The sequence below is a fragment of the Myotis nattereri genome (genome assembly GCF_964212035.1).
Source record: "Myotis nattereri genome assembly, chromosome: 3".
NCBI lineage: Eukaryota > Metazoa > Chordata > Mammalia > Chiroptera > Vespertilionidae > Myotis > Myotis nattereri.
Window position 1 is genome coordinate 212,213,451 of NC_138077.1, and position 16,004 is coordinate 212,229,454.

The 16,004-nt window shown below is 41.0% G+C and overlaps 1 protein-coding gene across 1 annotated transcript in view; it reads left to right on the forward strand.

The window, feature by feature from the left end:
• RERE (arginine-glutamic acid dipeptide repeats) overlaps positions 1 to 16,004 on the forward strand; it is a 398,085-nt gene that overhangs the window by 225,119 nt on the left and 156,962 nt on the right. The window contains exons 5-6 of the mRNA XM_081087056.1: positions 12,587 to 12,692; positions 13,988 to 14,084. Coding sequence (XP_080943182.1) covers positions 12,587 to 12,692; positions 13,988 to 14,084 — 203 coding nt within the window. The remainder of the gene's footprint in view (positions 1 to 12,586; positions 12,693 to 13,987; positions 14,085 to 16,004) is intronic.

Below are 16,004 nucleotides of genomic sequence, written 5' to 3' on the forward strand. Positions count from 1 at the left end.
TAATACTGAATAAATAAAGCAGAGTGCAGAAGAACCCAGAGTGTGATATCATCTATAATAATGAAAGCATAATATGCAAATCGACCGAACAGCAGAACAACCGTCCGGATGACCTTCCGGATGACCATACTATGACACGCACTGGTGCCAGGCCAGTCAAAGCGGGTGTGATGCAATTGGTTGGGGGGCCCCGCAGAGGCCCAGGCCACCCTCTGTGGGGCAGTTGATGTGGGGGCTCCGTGATCAATCACCCGCAGCTGGAGGCCCAGGCCACTGGCCAGCGATGCCCCGCAGAGGGAGGCCCAGGCCAGCCAAGTGATTGCACCCCACACCTGTAGCCCGCAGAGGGAGGCGGCTGGGGTGGGGGGTGGGTGGGGCAGCGCTGCACAGATGGCAAGCAGTGGCAGCAGCGGGACGCGGGAAGAAAAGTCCTGATGGGCCCTGATTGCCGGCCAGGCTTAGGGACCCTACCTGAGAGTTCCCAATTGCGAGAGAGCGTGGGCCGGGCTGAGGGACAGCCACTGCGCCCCCTCCCCCCCTCCCCCGCGCACAAATTTCATGCACCAGGCCTGTAGTTTATGTAAAGTGTAAAACTGCAAAACAATACCTTATGTATCTATCCCATGCATAAAGGACTGCTTGGGAATGAGAAACAGTGAATTCAAGGTTACCTCTTGGGGGAGTAGACAGACCTGCCTAGGAAGAGTGGACAGGCAGTGTCTTTGGGTTTGGTAGCGTTTTATGTTTAAAAATATGTTTGGTATGTAGTTCTATTATTTGTATACCTTTCTGCCTGTGAAATGTTTCATAATTAAATTTAAAAAAGAAAAACGATACAGGTAAAGAGGGTAGAAGAATCTTCAGGCGTTTTCATGAACAGAGCTGCGCCTCAGCTGAGAGACAGACACACACTCTTGGTTCTCTGCCTGCTCCTGTGGATGCAGAAACTGGTGTGTGTTTACCGAGCTACTTAGACCCTCCTGTGTACGTGAAGCCGCCCAGTCACAGGACACGTCTTCCTGCCATCCCCACGTGCTTTTGAGAAGACTGCTGGCTTAAGGAAAATAACACCTAAAGCAGCGGTTCTCAACCTGTGGGTCGCGACCCCTTTGGCGGTCGAACGACCCTTTCACAGGGGTCGCCTAAGACCATCCTGCATATCAGAGATTTACATGAGGATTCATAACAGTAGCAACATGACAGTTATGAAGTAGCAACGAAAATAATTTTATGGTTGGGTCACACATGAGGAACGGTATTTAAAGGGCCAGAAGGTTGAGAACCACAGTGTAAATGATTTTATGTGCTTAGAATTGTGTGGGTACTGAGGGACAGATGTTGTTGCTCATGGCTTGCTTTTTTAAAAACACTTAACCATTAAAGTTCAGGAGGGGTGGCAAAGGGCCTGCCCCTCCACTGGCAGGTAAGTGCTGTCATGAGTGGGACTTAAACTGTTTTTCCCCACCTGCACCTTCAGTGTAGAACAACGTGTGCTCATTAAATGTTGGTCAGTACACTATGCCATAGGGCTACTTTGAAGTTATTTTTTTCATTTCTTTTCTTAACTGTTATCACGGTAACGTTGTCTGTATTCTGGGAATTTCAGGAGATCATACAGTCTCAGCCCAGAAGTGTTACCCAGCACATTCTTTGGTGTTAGAGAGCGTGGGCTTGTCTGTAGCCGCCAGCCGTAGCCCGGAGAGCAGTGTCACAGCTCCCTGAGAGCGGGCTCCCTGTTCACTGAGCTCTGTGTGTTCAAGTGGAGGAGGGTGTAGATTGGAGTGTTATTTTGTAGCGTTCACTGGCACAAAGCTTTCTCAGCAGAGCAGATTCATCAGTCCTAAAGGAAGCCAGCCTTTTTGTGGTAATGGAACTGTCCCCTATCTTGATTGTGGTGGTGGTTACACAACACATTTGTCAAAGTAATTGACATTGTAAATAGGTTAATTTTATTGTGTATAAATTATATCCTAGTAAAGGTGATTTAGAAAAAACACACCACAGATGAACCAAAACAGTATAACAAAATCCATAGAAGTCATTTCCGCTAGATGAAGGATTTTAAAGAAAAAGGTTTTCTTTCAAAAGATGTTAACATTTATAAAAATATGTGTATGTTAGTACTCGAGTGTGATGAGGAAATCTTTTTAACAAAAACTAACCTATTTTAAAATGAATTGTGGCTCTGGTCATATGCTCTTTGATTTTCTTTCTTTTTTAAAGCAGCATTTCCCAGCTCAGCTCACACTTGACTGAATACACTGATCGATTATCTGGGGATTAACTAAGCCTTCTCATTTCCTGCTTTCCCTTTCTCCTCCTCCCCAGCAGGCCAGGGGCCTTTGTTGTCTGGCATGTGGACTGAGATAAGCTACCAGGGCATGTTTGTATTAGAAAAATGGCTGTAGATGGAACAGTTATAAATAGACTAACAGGTTTTAAAGGTTGCATTCTTTGTTTTGGTTTAAGTCAAAAGGAGAGAAGAATAAATAAGATGTTTAAAACAAGATAAACTCATTTACATAGGAATGAAAGAGAAAAACATAATTTTCAGGTAAACATAATTTACCAATCCCCCATCTCCCCTTTTTTAAACCAAACTATTTGAATTTATGTATTGGCAAGTTGAAAATGTTTGCTGGCTGTAGTTGGATTCCTATTATCATGCAGGCTGACTTTATGTAAATCAGTGATAATTTCCAAACCTATATTTGTACTCCTTAAAAGTGCAAATACTTATTCAATTCTAAAAATCGCCATGCTGCTAAAAGATATATTATTTCACTGTGCTTCCAGCTGTGCAGTTTTGCAGTTTAATTCAGAAAGCAATGGTACAAAAAGGTTATCACCTAGAGAGTAATATTGCTGGATTCACATAAAATAGGTATGTTCATCTTTATAAAAGACTAGAGACCCGGTGTCCCTCGGCTTGGCTTGCGCCCTCTCGCAATCCCGGACCCCTCAGGGGATGTTGGAGAGCTGATTTGGACCCAATCCCTGCAGGCCAGGCCGTGGGACCCCACCGCACTGGGCCTCTAGTATGCATATAAGATTTTTGGTTAATCTCTTCCCGCCTTCCCCTTCCCCCTTTCCTCTGAGATTCATCAGTCTGTTCCATGTTTCCATGCCTGTGGTTTCTGCCCCTGCGTTGAGTGTCTTCTCCCTGGTGTCAGTGTGCGTCATAGCTACCGGTTGGTCGGTCACTTAGGCTTTTATATGCATAGATAGATGATTCAATACAGTATTGTAAGCCAGATGCCTTTTTTTTTCCCTTAAAATTTTATTTTCTTTCACGTTGCCAATTGTCTCAAGAGAGAAGCAGTACGGGTTTTTGAAATGGAGGCCAAGTTGCCTAGAGTTGCAGATTGCTAAAGTTACCCAGGCTAGTGTTTCTGTGTGAATGCTTTCAGCTCAATAGGTTCACCATTGTTTTAAATTGCACCTTTTTAGTGTAGACCTATTTATATTGTTAGAATCAAGCTTTAAATGTTTCTCTATCTTGAGCTCAATTCCAGAAAGAAAAATACCTTGAATTGATTTGAGAGGCTTCTTTTTTTTTTTTTTACCCTCCCTCCCCACCCTCCCCCTTGAGAGGCTTCTTATCTAGATTGTTCTTCTTGTTAACAAGAAGTTCCAGCGCACTATTGGAATGTCTGATTGTATAAATACAAATAAAATCTATTTTTTAATTACTATCTCACTTCTGAACGAATGTGCTTTAAAATCGGCAGTCATGGTTCTGCTTGGGGAACACTCTCACGTTGTTTAAACTACCGGCTTCAGAGGAGGGTGTCCAAGACCCTTTGTGCAGCTTGTTTACTAAGCCCGCTGAGGGTCTGCAGGATCAGCCTGTCTTTGTAATTACACCAGGACACCATTTGCCTTTTTCACTCCCACCCTCTCAGAGTGTACAGTGGAGTTTTACAAAGGCTAAATGACGTGTGATATAGCTCAACAGATTGAGTGCAGAATAAGATACGAAAATGTTTTCTTAAGTAAACATCAAAGAGATTTGTAAAAACCTAAGTATTAACTCATTTCCTAAATTTTCTTTGTTTTAAAAATTAGAGTTACCTGTTGTAATTACTTACGTTAACATGTTCTGGGGTTGTTGTTAAGTGAATTAGTAAAAATCTTTAAAGTTAAAAAAGTCCCCCCACCCTCCCAATATGGTAAATATTGACAAGTCATCACACACACAAACCAGAGTTCTTTGAGCCCCTCCATACTTTTGAAGAGAATAAGGTATGGTGAGTCTAGCAAGTTTGAGAACCACTTCTGTAAAGCACATGCTGACTCAGTGAAATCTTTTCAAGATGTTTCAGCATCAGTTTTTAATAGCAAAATCTGTGTGATTTATCTTTAATCATAAGTTAATAATTTTATTTTTAAAATAGTGTGATAGTTTAAATTTAATTTGTGAAACTTGTAGAGAATTTTGGAAGCTGACAGACAACTCCTTCCCCTCCCCCCTTCTCTAACTTCCTTTTCACCATTGTAACACCTGATTTGTGTAGAGCTCGCTTTTTCTGGCCACGTCATTAACTCCCCCAGAATTAGTAAAATCACCACTACTCTTCCACCATCACCAAACAACAAACAAAGTATTGCAAAGATATCAAACTTTATAGTATTTGGGCTTGATTTTTAAAAAAAAAAAAAAAAAATTCAGCCCTAGTTGGTTTGGCTCAGTGGATAGAGCATTGGCCTGCGGACTGAAAGATCCCAGGTTCGATTCCGGCCAAGAGCACATGCCTGGGTTGTGGGCTTGATCCCCAGTGTGGGGTGTGCAGGAGGAAGCCAATCATTTATTCTCTCTCATCATTGATGTTTCTATGTCTCTCTTCCTCTTCCTTCCTCTCTGAAATCAATAAAAATATATTTTAAAAAAAGAAATTCAGTGAATATTTCGTTTAGTAGGGGTTAAGGGCGATTTGACAGTTTCTTGTGGCACTGACTAGGAACAGCTATTTTTTCCTTCCTTTATGGGGGAAATCTTTGGGCCAAATAGAGAAGTTGTGATTATGGATTTATTAAATATAACCATAGCTGGGGTGAACACTGGTTTTTAAGCAGAGTTTTATGTTGGTTTTGAGCAGCAGATTTTGGGGACCCAAGTATAGGGTTTTAATTTATCTGTGAAATGTCAGTTTCCTGATTTGAGCCTTCAGCCGCACTTTGGGATCTTTTAAATCCTGGATCTGACATTTAGTATTTTATCAGGATGGTGTACATCAACAGGATACATGTGGGCAATTGCAGGAATGCTCTCTGGTTTGGTACATCTGTCCCTATCTACGAAGGCCTCCTTTGAGTGTAGCTTATCTGTGTGTGTGACTTAAATGTTACTCGCTTTAAGAGTACAAGGACAGCAGAGGTTACCTAGTGACTGCCTCCTGTCTCTCAAGGGAGACCAAGAAGTAGTTTTCCCAAGGTTATCCCTGTCCTGCAAATGTTACTATCCATACACAGTGTAACCCTAGGTAGAATATGCTGGAGTAAGGTTTTACTCCATAGTTGGCAGTTGAGAGATGATTTCATTTTCATGCACCTTCTTGGTCCTACCAAATACTGATTGGATTTTGTCCAGATTAAACTGTAAAGATAACCAAAAAGCAGGCATTTGTTTAATAAATAAGACAACATCAAGAAACGGTGATTTTGAAAATGATTTCTGATCATCAGAGGCTGTGCTTCAGCACGTTGTTAGCTGCATCATCTTTCTGGGGGTTTGTATGTAGCCGGTTATTTGTAATCTTGGTTGTAAACACTGTAAAGCAAGGCAGGGCGGTTCCACCTTGCTTCTCCATCTGATACAGGAGACTTAAATCCTCTTACAGACCCAGATGCTGATGTAATCTTTTGAAAGCAGTCTTTTGGATTGAGTGCTACAGGTTTGGGAAAGGAGCTGTAACCTTGATTCTAGTGCTGAAAGGCAGTAAGCAGCTTGGTCAAATGGATATTGCTTGTATATCTGTTTCTTTCATCTATTTATTTATCTTTAAAGAAAGAATTCATTATACTTGTTCAGAATAGACCCCAGTGTACTTCCATGTTATGTCCATTTACAAATGCCAATAAATGATAAATCACCGCTTGTATTAGTCAGGGTTCTCCAAAGAAACAGAATAGGGGATGAATGTATATATACTATAGGAATTGTCTCATGAGGTTATGGAGGCCAAGAAGTACCATAATATGCTGTCTGCAAGCTGGAGAACCAGAAAAGCAGGCGGTTTATAATTCATTTCAAGTCCAAAGGACTGAGAATTGAGGGGCTACAGGAGTGTGAGTCCTGGAGTTTGAAGGCTGGAGAACCAGGAGCTCCAATGTCTGATGGCAGAAAAAGATGGATGTCCCAGCTCAAGAATAGAGATAATTTGCCTTTTCTTCACCTTTTTGTTCCAGTTGGGGCCCCCAACACGTTGATGATGTTCACCCACATCTGAGGACAGATCTCCTCAGTCTACGGAACCAAATTCTGCTCTCTTCCAGAAACACTCCCACAGACAGACCCAGAAATAAAGTTTTACCAGTTACCCAGGCATCTCTTAGCCCAGTCAAGTTGACACACAAAATTAACCATCATACCACCAAACAGGATTCTGTGAGGCACGTGTGGTGTGGCCCCGAGAAGGGAGAGGCGCTGCAGCCAGAGTGTTGTCACAGGTCAGATTGTTACCTTGGGAGATGTCTGCAGACAGTAACTCCTGCAGATGGTGTTCTTTCAGGCCCACTTGCACACTTAACCTGAGAACATTGGAAGAAGGGCATTTTAGGACAAAGCAAAAAATGGCTACTTTGTTTACTCAGTGGCAATCAGAAATGTAGTCACAAGGAAACAGAATGTTTACGTAATGTCTCAGTACATTAGGGAGATCTGTGCGTGGTAGTGTGTTTATTTAGAGGACATACTCAAAGCCCTTCACTTCCTCTAAGGAAACTCCAGAGCCAGTGCTCTGCTTCTCTCCCTAATCCCTGGCACCCATGTCCGAGCAGAACTCTGAGACGGGTGGACCCGGAGGGCCTGGCTCTGGTGGCACTCAGGTTTGTTTCCCGTGGCTCTTTCAGGGCCTTGGGAACTGTAATGGCTGTAAAGCTCAGGTAAAGCTGCTTCCAGGTACAGGTGGAGAGCGTTACATTCCTAGTGTCTCACGATAGGAGAGTAGTGGCTTGAAATACTACAAGGTATTTCCTATCTGACTTCATTTTACTCATCTCAGTCAGTTCCAGTGTTTGTCCACAGAGTAGTAATAATCATCTGATACAGAAAGCATCTTTTAGATCAGATTACATGTGCATATGCCTGGAGCTATCTTTGGCCTTCGAATAATAGGAGTCTTTGACCCCATTGACTGTCCCTCCTCCCCTCTCCCAAAGCCAGGAACGATCGAAGCCACTAAGACCGTGTTCCCAAGGTCCTAGTGAGGATGACCTTCCCAACAGGCATTGCCTTGTGGGTGCAGGTGGACCCTGAGGGGCTGAAATGCAACTTTAAGCCATCTGTGCAGCAACTGGGAGGGAGGCATGATGTCTCTGGTGGGCTGTTCCCCCTCTGGCAGTCTCAGCAGACAATTCTGAATTACACGGTAAACTCTAAGACTTCTATAGCTGTCGACCTTATTATAAGCATCTTGTGGAAATGCATGAAAAGTTTCTTCAAAAGGTATATTTTTAAACCATACTGTATGCAAATGTTAAGCCACTTCAACTTCCCAAGTTTCTGGAAAAATTTTATTGGCTCTTTGGCTTTATAAAACAAGAAATTTGAATCTAGATCTTTTATTTTTTGAAATGTAAAATCCCAAGAACTGAGCAGCTGAAATTGGGGTTTGTGAAACTGTTCACTTGATGAAGCATCTTCATATCCTGGTTAAGAGTCTGGGACCAGGTCTCTGTCACAGTTGATAACAGCAGAGGGACTGGCGTGGCCTGTGTGGAGGGCTTCGGGACCCCTCCCGGAATCTGCCAAGACCTGGTAGGTGACTTATGGGGCTAAAAAGGTCTTTCCTCTAACGCAGGTGAATTTAAAAGTATTATTCTTCCCATTCTGCTTTGGGGGCCTCCTCCATATGTAGAAGAATCTCTGCACTTGTCGGTCATTTCTGCACTCCTGTCCTCCTCTTCCTACCCCCGCCTCCCTGTGCTTCCTTTATTTTTTAACGCGTTAAAACCTTTTCCCAGAGGATGATAATAATGCTCCTAGGAAAGACTCAGATTGGCAATTTAAATCAATTGAAGCACTTACTATATTAATCATCATGAAAAACCTGTATGGAATGTCCTGGCCTTGGATCTTGTATTTGTATTCTGGATGGTTGTGTTGATAAAAATGAATCAGTATCCCTTTAACAGCAGCCTCCTGTTTGCTTTTCCCGTCTCCATTGCCTACTTTCTCCCTTTGTTCATTACCTCATTCTGAATGTTTAATTTCAGTTCCGAATTTTTAACTCATTAATTCTCAGCCTGTTGGCTGGCATTCAAAGCTCTAGATGTCCTCCTCTGCTCCCAAACACTTAGGCTAGCTTTTTCCTAAACCCAGGTGGGGATGGGTTTGTCTTCTGTTAAACTCTTTATTTCCTTAAATTTACACAATCCCTCATTTCAAAGAAATCCTGGCCAGGCATGTGGAAGAATTCACAATTTAACCCAGAATCAGCTGCTCCCCGTTTTTTGCCCTGAGCCACTGCTGTTGAAACTATTTTAAGTAGATTGGAGGTGCTCCTGTTTGGTGGCTTCCAACCACCTGGACTCAGACAGAATCCATCAGTCTCTCCTCTCTTTAAAGATAAAATGGTGGGAAATGATTTACTTCCCAGTGGGCTCTTCTCTGTATTCAGAAATATACCCCAGGGTGCCTTCACATAGGAAGCTTCTCACCACATTCCGTTTAAAATGTGTCATTTATAACCACTTTGACCTTTATGCAATTGTACAATTATATCACTAGTCAATAATGAGGCATATTTGTCAGATATACTTGATATGCTTCTTGAATTGTTGCAAAACCGAAGATACATCCACCTAATTTGCTACATGATTTGTTTTTTTATTGCTATTGCTAGCCTGCTTTTTGTATTGGAGAAAAGCAAATTTATAAGCCACTTCTTATTATAGCTTGACTTCTCTTTTCATCTGTAAAACAGTGGTGGTAATATCCAGCATTTATTGAGAGCCAACCCACTCTACTTATATTCATTTATTTAATCCTCACAACCTAAAGAGCTAGAGACTATTATTTTTTCCTCATTTTACATATGAGAAAATGGAGGCTTAGAAGAGCCATTTGCCCGAAGTCACACAGCTTAGTAAGTTGCAAAGCCATGATTTAAACCCAGGTGGTTTGGGTTGAATCAGATGACCTCTGAGCTTACTTCTACCTTTAATTTTCTGTGATTTTGAGCAGAATCTGACTGCCGAGTAGCGGGAAGAGATGATTTCTGGTGGCTCACATTTGAGCAGCACCCCTGAGCCTGAGGGGCTTTGGGAGCTTTGTGGGGGAGGGGTTTGCTCTCTGCTCCCTTCTGGTGTTCCTCCGTGCACTGCAGTTAGCTTCCATGGAAGATGACATTTTAATTTGTAAAACCTTTTTAGGGTGGTAATGTTGGCTAATGCCATTATGTTGATGTAGAGAAAACACCCCTAATCCCATCTTATCTATTTGGTTTTGTCTGGGGAAGAAATCTAAGCATAAGCAAAATGGAATGGGACCATAGAAATAATTTTGTTCCGTCCCTTCACTTGTCACGTGGCTTGGTGACTCCACTAAGGTCACCCCTCCCCCCCCCCCCCCCAACTAGTGATTGCAGACAGGCCTAGGACCCCCGGATTACCTAATGTCAGTTTAGTACTCTCTGGAACAATTTACTACCTCCCTTTATAGATGTTTAATCTTTAACCAAATTTCTCATCTATTTAGGAAGAGTGTATCTATTTCAGCTACTTAAGTTTACTTTAGAACCTTTGTTGTGTTATATCTGCAATCTAGTGTCTGGAGGCTTTTTAATGCAATGCTGCCGCTCGCTGGTTGTTGAGTAGTACTGCATTAGAAAGTCCAATAGGCTTTCCGCTGCCTCTGTCAAGTCTAACATTAGGAGTCATAAATCTAGGTACAAAGAAATCAGAACAGTGATTTTGTGTGTGTGTAATAATTAACTGTTTGGGTCAGAAGATAACATAAATATTATACTTCAAGAATCACTGCCGTGGTTCTGAAAAATAGACATTGTACAGTTGCCAGTTATGGTACCTTTAAAAGGTTGTTTCTGTTGCCTGTGGTCCATGTTCTTCACCTGATAGTACTTGACCTAGGTTTTAGTCTTACCATTCTGATTTAGCTTTCCTTAAAAAGGAAACTGCTAGACCATGGGTTTTCAACTGGCGGTAATTTGTCCCACAGAGGACATTTGGCCTTGCTTGCAGGAACTTTTGGTTGTCACAGTGACGGGGAGGGGTGCTACTGGCATTTAGTGTGTCTGGAGGCCGGGGATGCTGCTCAGCATCTCACAATACACAGGACAGGTTTCCACACTGCCCTGGCTGGACCACATGGCAACAGTGCTGAGGTTGAGAAGCCCCGTATTAGACAGTATGTTTACTTAAGTGAGTTTTAGCCCCGAGGACCGTCAACCAGACTGCCCCTCCACCTGGTTTGTTTGTTTCCATGATGAGTGCTCTCATACTGGGCCTGCTTTTTATTACCTTGTCTAGGAATGAAACTGTAGCCCTCTGGCTGCTCTCCTGTTTTGTGTCAGCAGTGGGCTCATGGACCCCACTGGGCAGCAGTGGGCTCGTGGACCCCACTGGGCAGCAGTGGGCTAGTGGACCCCACTGGAGGCCAAACTACAGTCAGGATTCAGGTTCTTTTCAGTACCATGCAGAACATTTTCTGTGCTGCACACAGATGGACCATGTGCATGTGGATATGTCTTGTATTTTCTCTTTCTTTATATCTTTCTTGGGTGTCATCCTTTGCATAGAAAGAATCCAATGAAATATTTCCCATTTTCCCAGGTTAGATTTTACCTCCTTCATAATTCCCTGCTGGAAGTAATTGCTCTTGTCCATAACCTCCTACATGTAGCATTCATTCTTATTACTTAACACACTGATTTGTCCTCATCTTCCCACCTGCAGTATAAACAGTGTGGAATATAAAGTGCAAATTGGATAGAAAGTAAAGATAGCCATTATGTAGGATTATTCTTTGCATACAATCTGTTTTATTGAAACCAGTAATGCTGTCCTATTTTTATAAGTCTGTCTATTTGGCACAATTAATTGTAAAGGAAGAATGTGGATGTTTATATTTACTTAGGAATAGATTTCTTCACATTTGCATAGAGTCAAGACTATTGATAGTTTTTCTTTCTGTTTTTTTAAATGGCTTAAATATTCTACCAAAGGTTTTTTTGTTTGTTTTTAGTCTTACTGGCCTTTCAGTGAAGAATATATACATTTTTCATATAGTATATATGTGTATATACACTCACACACGTCATTTAAGCAGGAAGCATAATGAAGGCTCCATTGACATATTTGAGAATTTAGCCATCTCCTTTATAAACAGGAGGCATTTCTCAGATTGAAGCGCTCATTCATTTCTGACCCGCTGACTTGTGATGACAAGGAAGAAGCTGCTAAGAAGAGTTCTATTGCATTCACCTTGGGAAGTGTCTTAAGGCCCTCACTGGTTGGGAAGCTGTTTGATGAGCCTAGTGTGCTGGCATGTTGAGATGTTTCCCAGCCGGTGGCACAGATGATGTACCTCATGGTGTAGCCTTCAAGTGGAAGGGCAGTGTTTGATACTGTGTTCTTTGAATGCACTAGGAACAAAGTTAACTTTTATAGCTAACAAAGTTACGTGTTTTACAAACATTTAGGGGACCCTGATCATCATAGAACTCTCATTATTCACAAATATTTATATACAAGGTGTTCAATTCTCTGCTAATTCAAAGATAAATAAGCCAGGGTCCATGTTTCATGGACTCTCAGCACCTTCATCACTACTCATAGCTTGCTGTGTTAGTCTGCCATGTAGCAATAACTGCAAATTAAGTGGCAGGAAAGTGGAGGGAGAGTGTAACTCAGTCTGGGTGATTAGCGAACCCCGGAGAGATGACTGTGCCAGGCCTTGTTGGGTAAGTTCTTTGTAACGTATTGCCCTTAATGGCTTCACAGTGTTTATAAATATTTGTAAATAACACAGTTAATAAATATTTAAAATGGTCAAAAATTAAGATAGGAGCATGTATTCATGTAGAACTATGTAGTTAATGCCAAATAAAAATATATAACATTGAATAAGTTAAACTGGGGATATTTATAGATTCAAGTTTGCTCTCCTTTGTTTCCCTTTAATGAGCAACTTTGAGGGATCAGATCAGAGGGAGTGCTGTGGCTGTAATTTAGAAAAAATAAAATTTGACCTCGTTAACTTATGTATTTTTGTGGTTCTGGTGGTAATTGTGTGTTTCCCTCTCTGCCTGTCCATCTGTTTCCAGGGACTTGTGTTCATGGGTATGGTATGCAGCTGTGGGCACCTGAAACCCTGTTCCTAATGCTGTTAGATTTTCCTTTTCAGAGTAAGAGGGACCACCTACTCATGAACGTCAAATGGTACTACCGTCAGTCTGAAGTTCCAGATTCTGTGTATCAGCATTTGGTTCAGGATCGACACAATGAAAACGGTAAATATGCCCTTCATAGCTTTGGACAAAGTTTGTTCCGAAAACATTTATTAATGGAGATCACTACTATGAACATTTTTTCTAAAATAGCTTCTTATAAAGAGGACCGACCTTAGTGGAATACTCACTTTCTGCCGAGTTCTTTTGTTATTTTTGCCTTTAAAAGGAAAGAACCTGAGCATGTGCCATGACGTCTTCCTTGTAAACTCGGATAGAGATAGGTCTTCTTTGGAAACGACAGTAATTTCTTTTTCTTGCCTAATGATGAACTAATAATGCTTATAACCTACAGGATTGCATTTTATTTCTTTCCTCTTTTTCAACAGAGTCTGTATCATTGAAGTTCTCTGTATTCAGGGTTTGAACTTCAGTTTCAAAGCAAAGCTTTCCTGAATGTTTTGGAATTCAGCTTGCATCTTGACTTTCAGAACAATAGGAAGGTTGTTCAAGCATCTTTTTTCTTCCCCTGGCACTGTAGTGTCTGCCCAATAACTCCATTTACACATAAGATGTGAACATGAAATGTATATTACATTTGTTTAGATGTATAATAGCTCCCTTTCATTGATTTCTTTTGAGAGGCGCTAGACCCCATGATAGCTGATTCACATTTGTTTCCCATTAATTGTGTGTCGCTCCCGCTTCCAGGTGAGGCAGATGAGGCTTAGAGAACCTGAGGAAGTTGCCACGGCCAGCTCTGTCCTTGATGTCTGTGCCCGTCACTCTTCACACTGCTTTTGGTGATAGGTTTTCATTCGACCGACCATCATCAAAAATAGTTGTGAAGAATGATAAAATGATATTCTTTCACATCTTACTACTATTTTCTCCTTTGAAGCTATAAAAATTTCTGTTAATGCAGTTAAATTGTGGTTTGTTATTAAAAAGAGTAACTTAGTTATTCTTTTCCATGGAAACTCTTGATTTCACTTCATCCTGGACTACTTAGCAATAAAAAATAAGATGGACAGGATGATTAAATATTTAGTAGTTTACAAATTGCTAAAATGCAATAGTTGTTTCTTCCCTTTAAAAAAAATTTGTGCTTATTGCATTTCAGCAAACTGTGGGAACTTTAGTAAAAGGTATAAAACACACCCAGCAGAATATTTGTCTTTGTTATTTCTGCTCTACATTATTCCTCTTCTCTGTTTTGTTTTGCTGCCCAGGCCTGGTTATTTATTGTGCTTTCTTTAGTGGGAGGTGACCCTGAAAGAAAAATTTTGTAAGATTTTCCTAATTGTTTTTGGGAAACTCAGTTTTAATGTCCTCTTAATGAATTGATTTTTTGACAGACTCTGGAAGAGAACTTGTTATTACAGACCCAGTTATCAAGAACCGAGAGCTCTTCATTTCTGATTATGTCGACACGTACCACGCTGCTGCCCTCAGGTAAGTGCAGAGGTGTGGTCTCCATGAAGGAGAGGTCATGGAGTGTGGGAGGCTAAGCTGTCCTGGTCTCTCTTGATAATTGTGCTGATAATCCAATGACTCCTGTGGTCTCTGGCCAACATTCCAGTGTTAGCTCTGTGTATTATTGGGGTTTGGGAGGTTGCCTGTATTTTCACTAATTTGTTGGGGGGTATAGGGAGGGGATTTTTTTCCCCCCTATTTCATGTTTTTATACCCTCTCTAAAGTTTTTTAAAAAAAATCTGTATTTCCTTGAAAATTATTATTCTGGTATTGGTCACTGAAGTATTTAGGGTGAAGTGTTTCGATGATCTGCCGGTTAGTTCCTAGAGATTCAGTCACTGTTCTGCCTAGGACAGGTGGAGAAATGGAAGAGACAAAGATGACAGCATGCGATTATTAATCTAGGCAAAGTTTGTAGGAGTTTCATTGACCTATTCTTTTAGTTTTCTATATGAATGAAAATTGTTCTACTAAAAAGCTCAGGTAGGGAGAATATATTGAAGACTTTATTCTGAGGCAGAAGGTAACATTGCAGGTTACTCTTATGTCTGATAATTACGCCAAAAAGTGACCATTAGCCCCTGCTTTGCGCCACCTGGTATTTTGTTTCTTCTGTCCCTTTCAAGAAAAGGATACACGTATATTCTGGCATATTTTGTTTATAAGTGGAGGACTTTGGGCATCTTAAGTGGTGGAAGCAGTAAGGAAAGTAATAACTTTCCCCACTGGAAATGGTAAAGTGATTTGATGGACGAACTACTTTGTTGTTAAAAAATATAGTTGTTTATTTTCCCCAAAAAATGCCATCGGGATATGCTGGCTTTTAGCTTAGCTACAACGAGATACAATAATTTCTCTATTATGTTGCTCAGATGGTATTCAGTAAAACCATCTGGAGTTTGTGCAAAGCTAAATAGCTAAAGCCAATTATTTCAAGGCAAATTAGCAAAACTTTTAATATAGGGCAGGTTTTGGCAAACTTTTGGGGCAGATAATCTTTCATATGGTCTCTGTTACAACCACTCAGCTCAGCCATTGTAGCACAAAGCCTCAGGCAGCGTGGATGAGTGGCTGTGCTCCAGTAACACTTGTTTGTGGACACAAATCTGAATTTAATTTAATTTCCACATGTCAGGAGGTGTATTACTCTTCTTTTGATTTCTTTTTTTGCCTTTAAAAAATGTAAAAGCCATTCATAGTGCATGGGCTCTACAGAAGCAGGCATTGGGCCAGATTTGGCCTGTGGGCCATAGTTTGCCAAACGCTGCTGCAGGGAAGAAGTGTGCGTGGGTGGAGTTGGCTTCCTATGGGACTTCATAGATAAACTTGGAGAATTCCCATGGTGTTTTGTAAACTTCTTCCAAAAGACCCACAAGCTTTTTGTGACGGTGGCTTATGGATCTTAAGCTTGCATGCTGAACAAGAAAGTTAATGGAAAGTTGGATAGATGGATGGAACCATTATATTGTTAGCTAAGACAAGTAGCTTGATCCTGGGATTATTTCTTATCCTGCTTTGCATGCCTTTCCCTCCTTTTCCCATCTTGTTTCATTGGTTGAGATAAATGATTTCAAGCAATTTAGAGTTGAATTCAAGTTAAAGGAGTAAAAATATGATTATATATATATATATGTATATATATATATACATATAGTTATGTATATATATATAACTCTGGTTTTTCAACGTTTTCAAGTAATTGCTTAAAATGACTACATTTGAATATTTATCAGAAGTTGTTAAGATTTGTAGAGTCTTTATTTTTCATTTTAAATCCTTACCTGAGGGTTTATTTGCCATGTAATTTATTTTTCCCTTAAGATAATGTTTTATTGATGGTCAAAGGATCTAGAGCAAGGGTGTCAAACTCTCAGGCCGCCTGTGGCCCACAACGAATA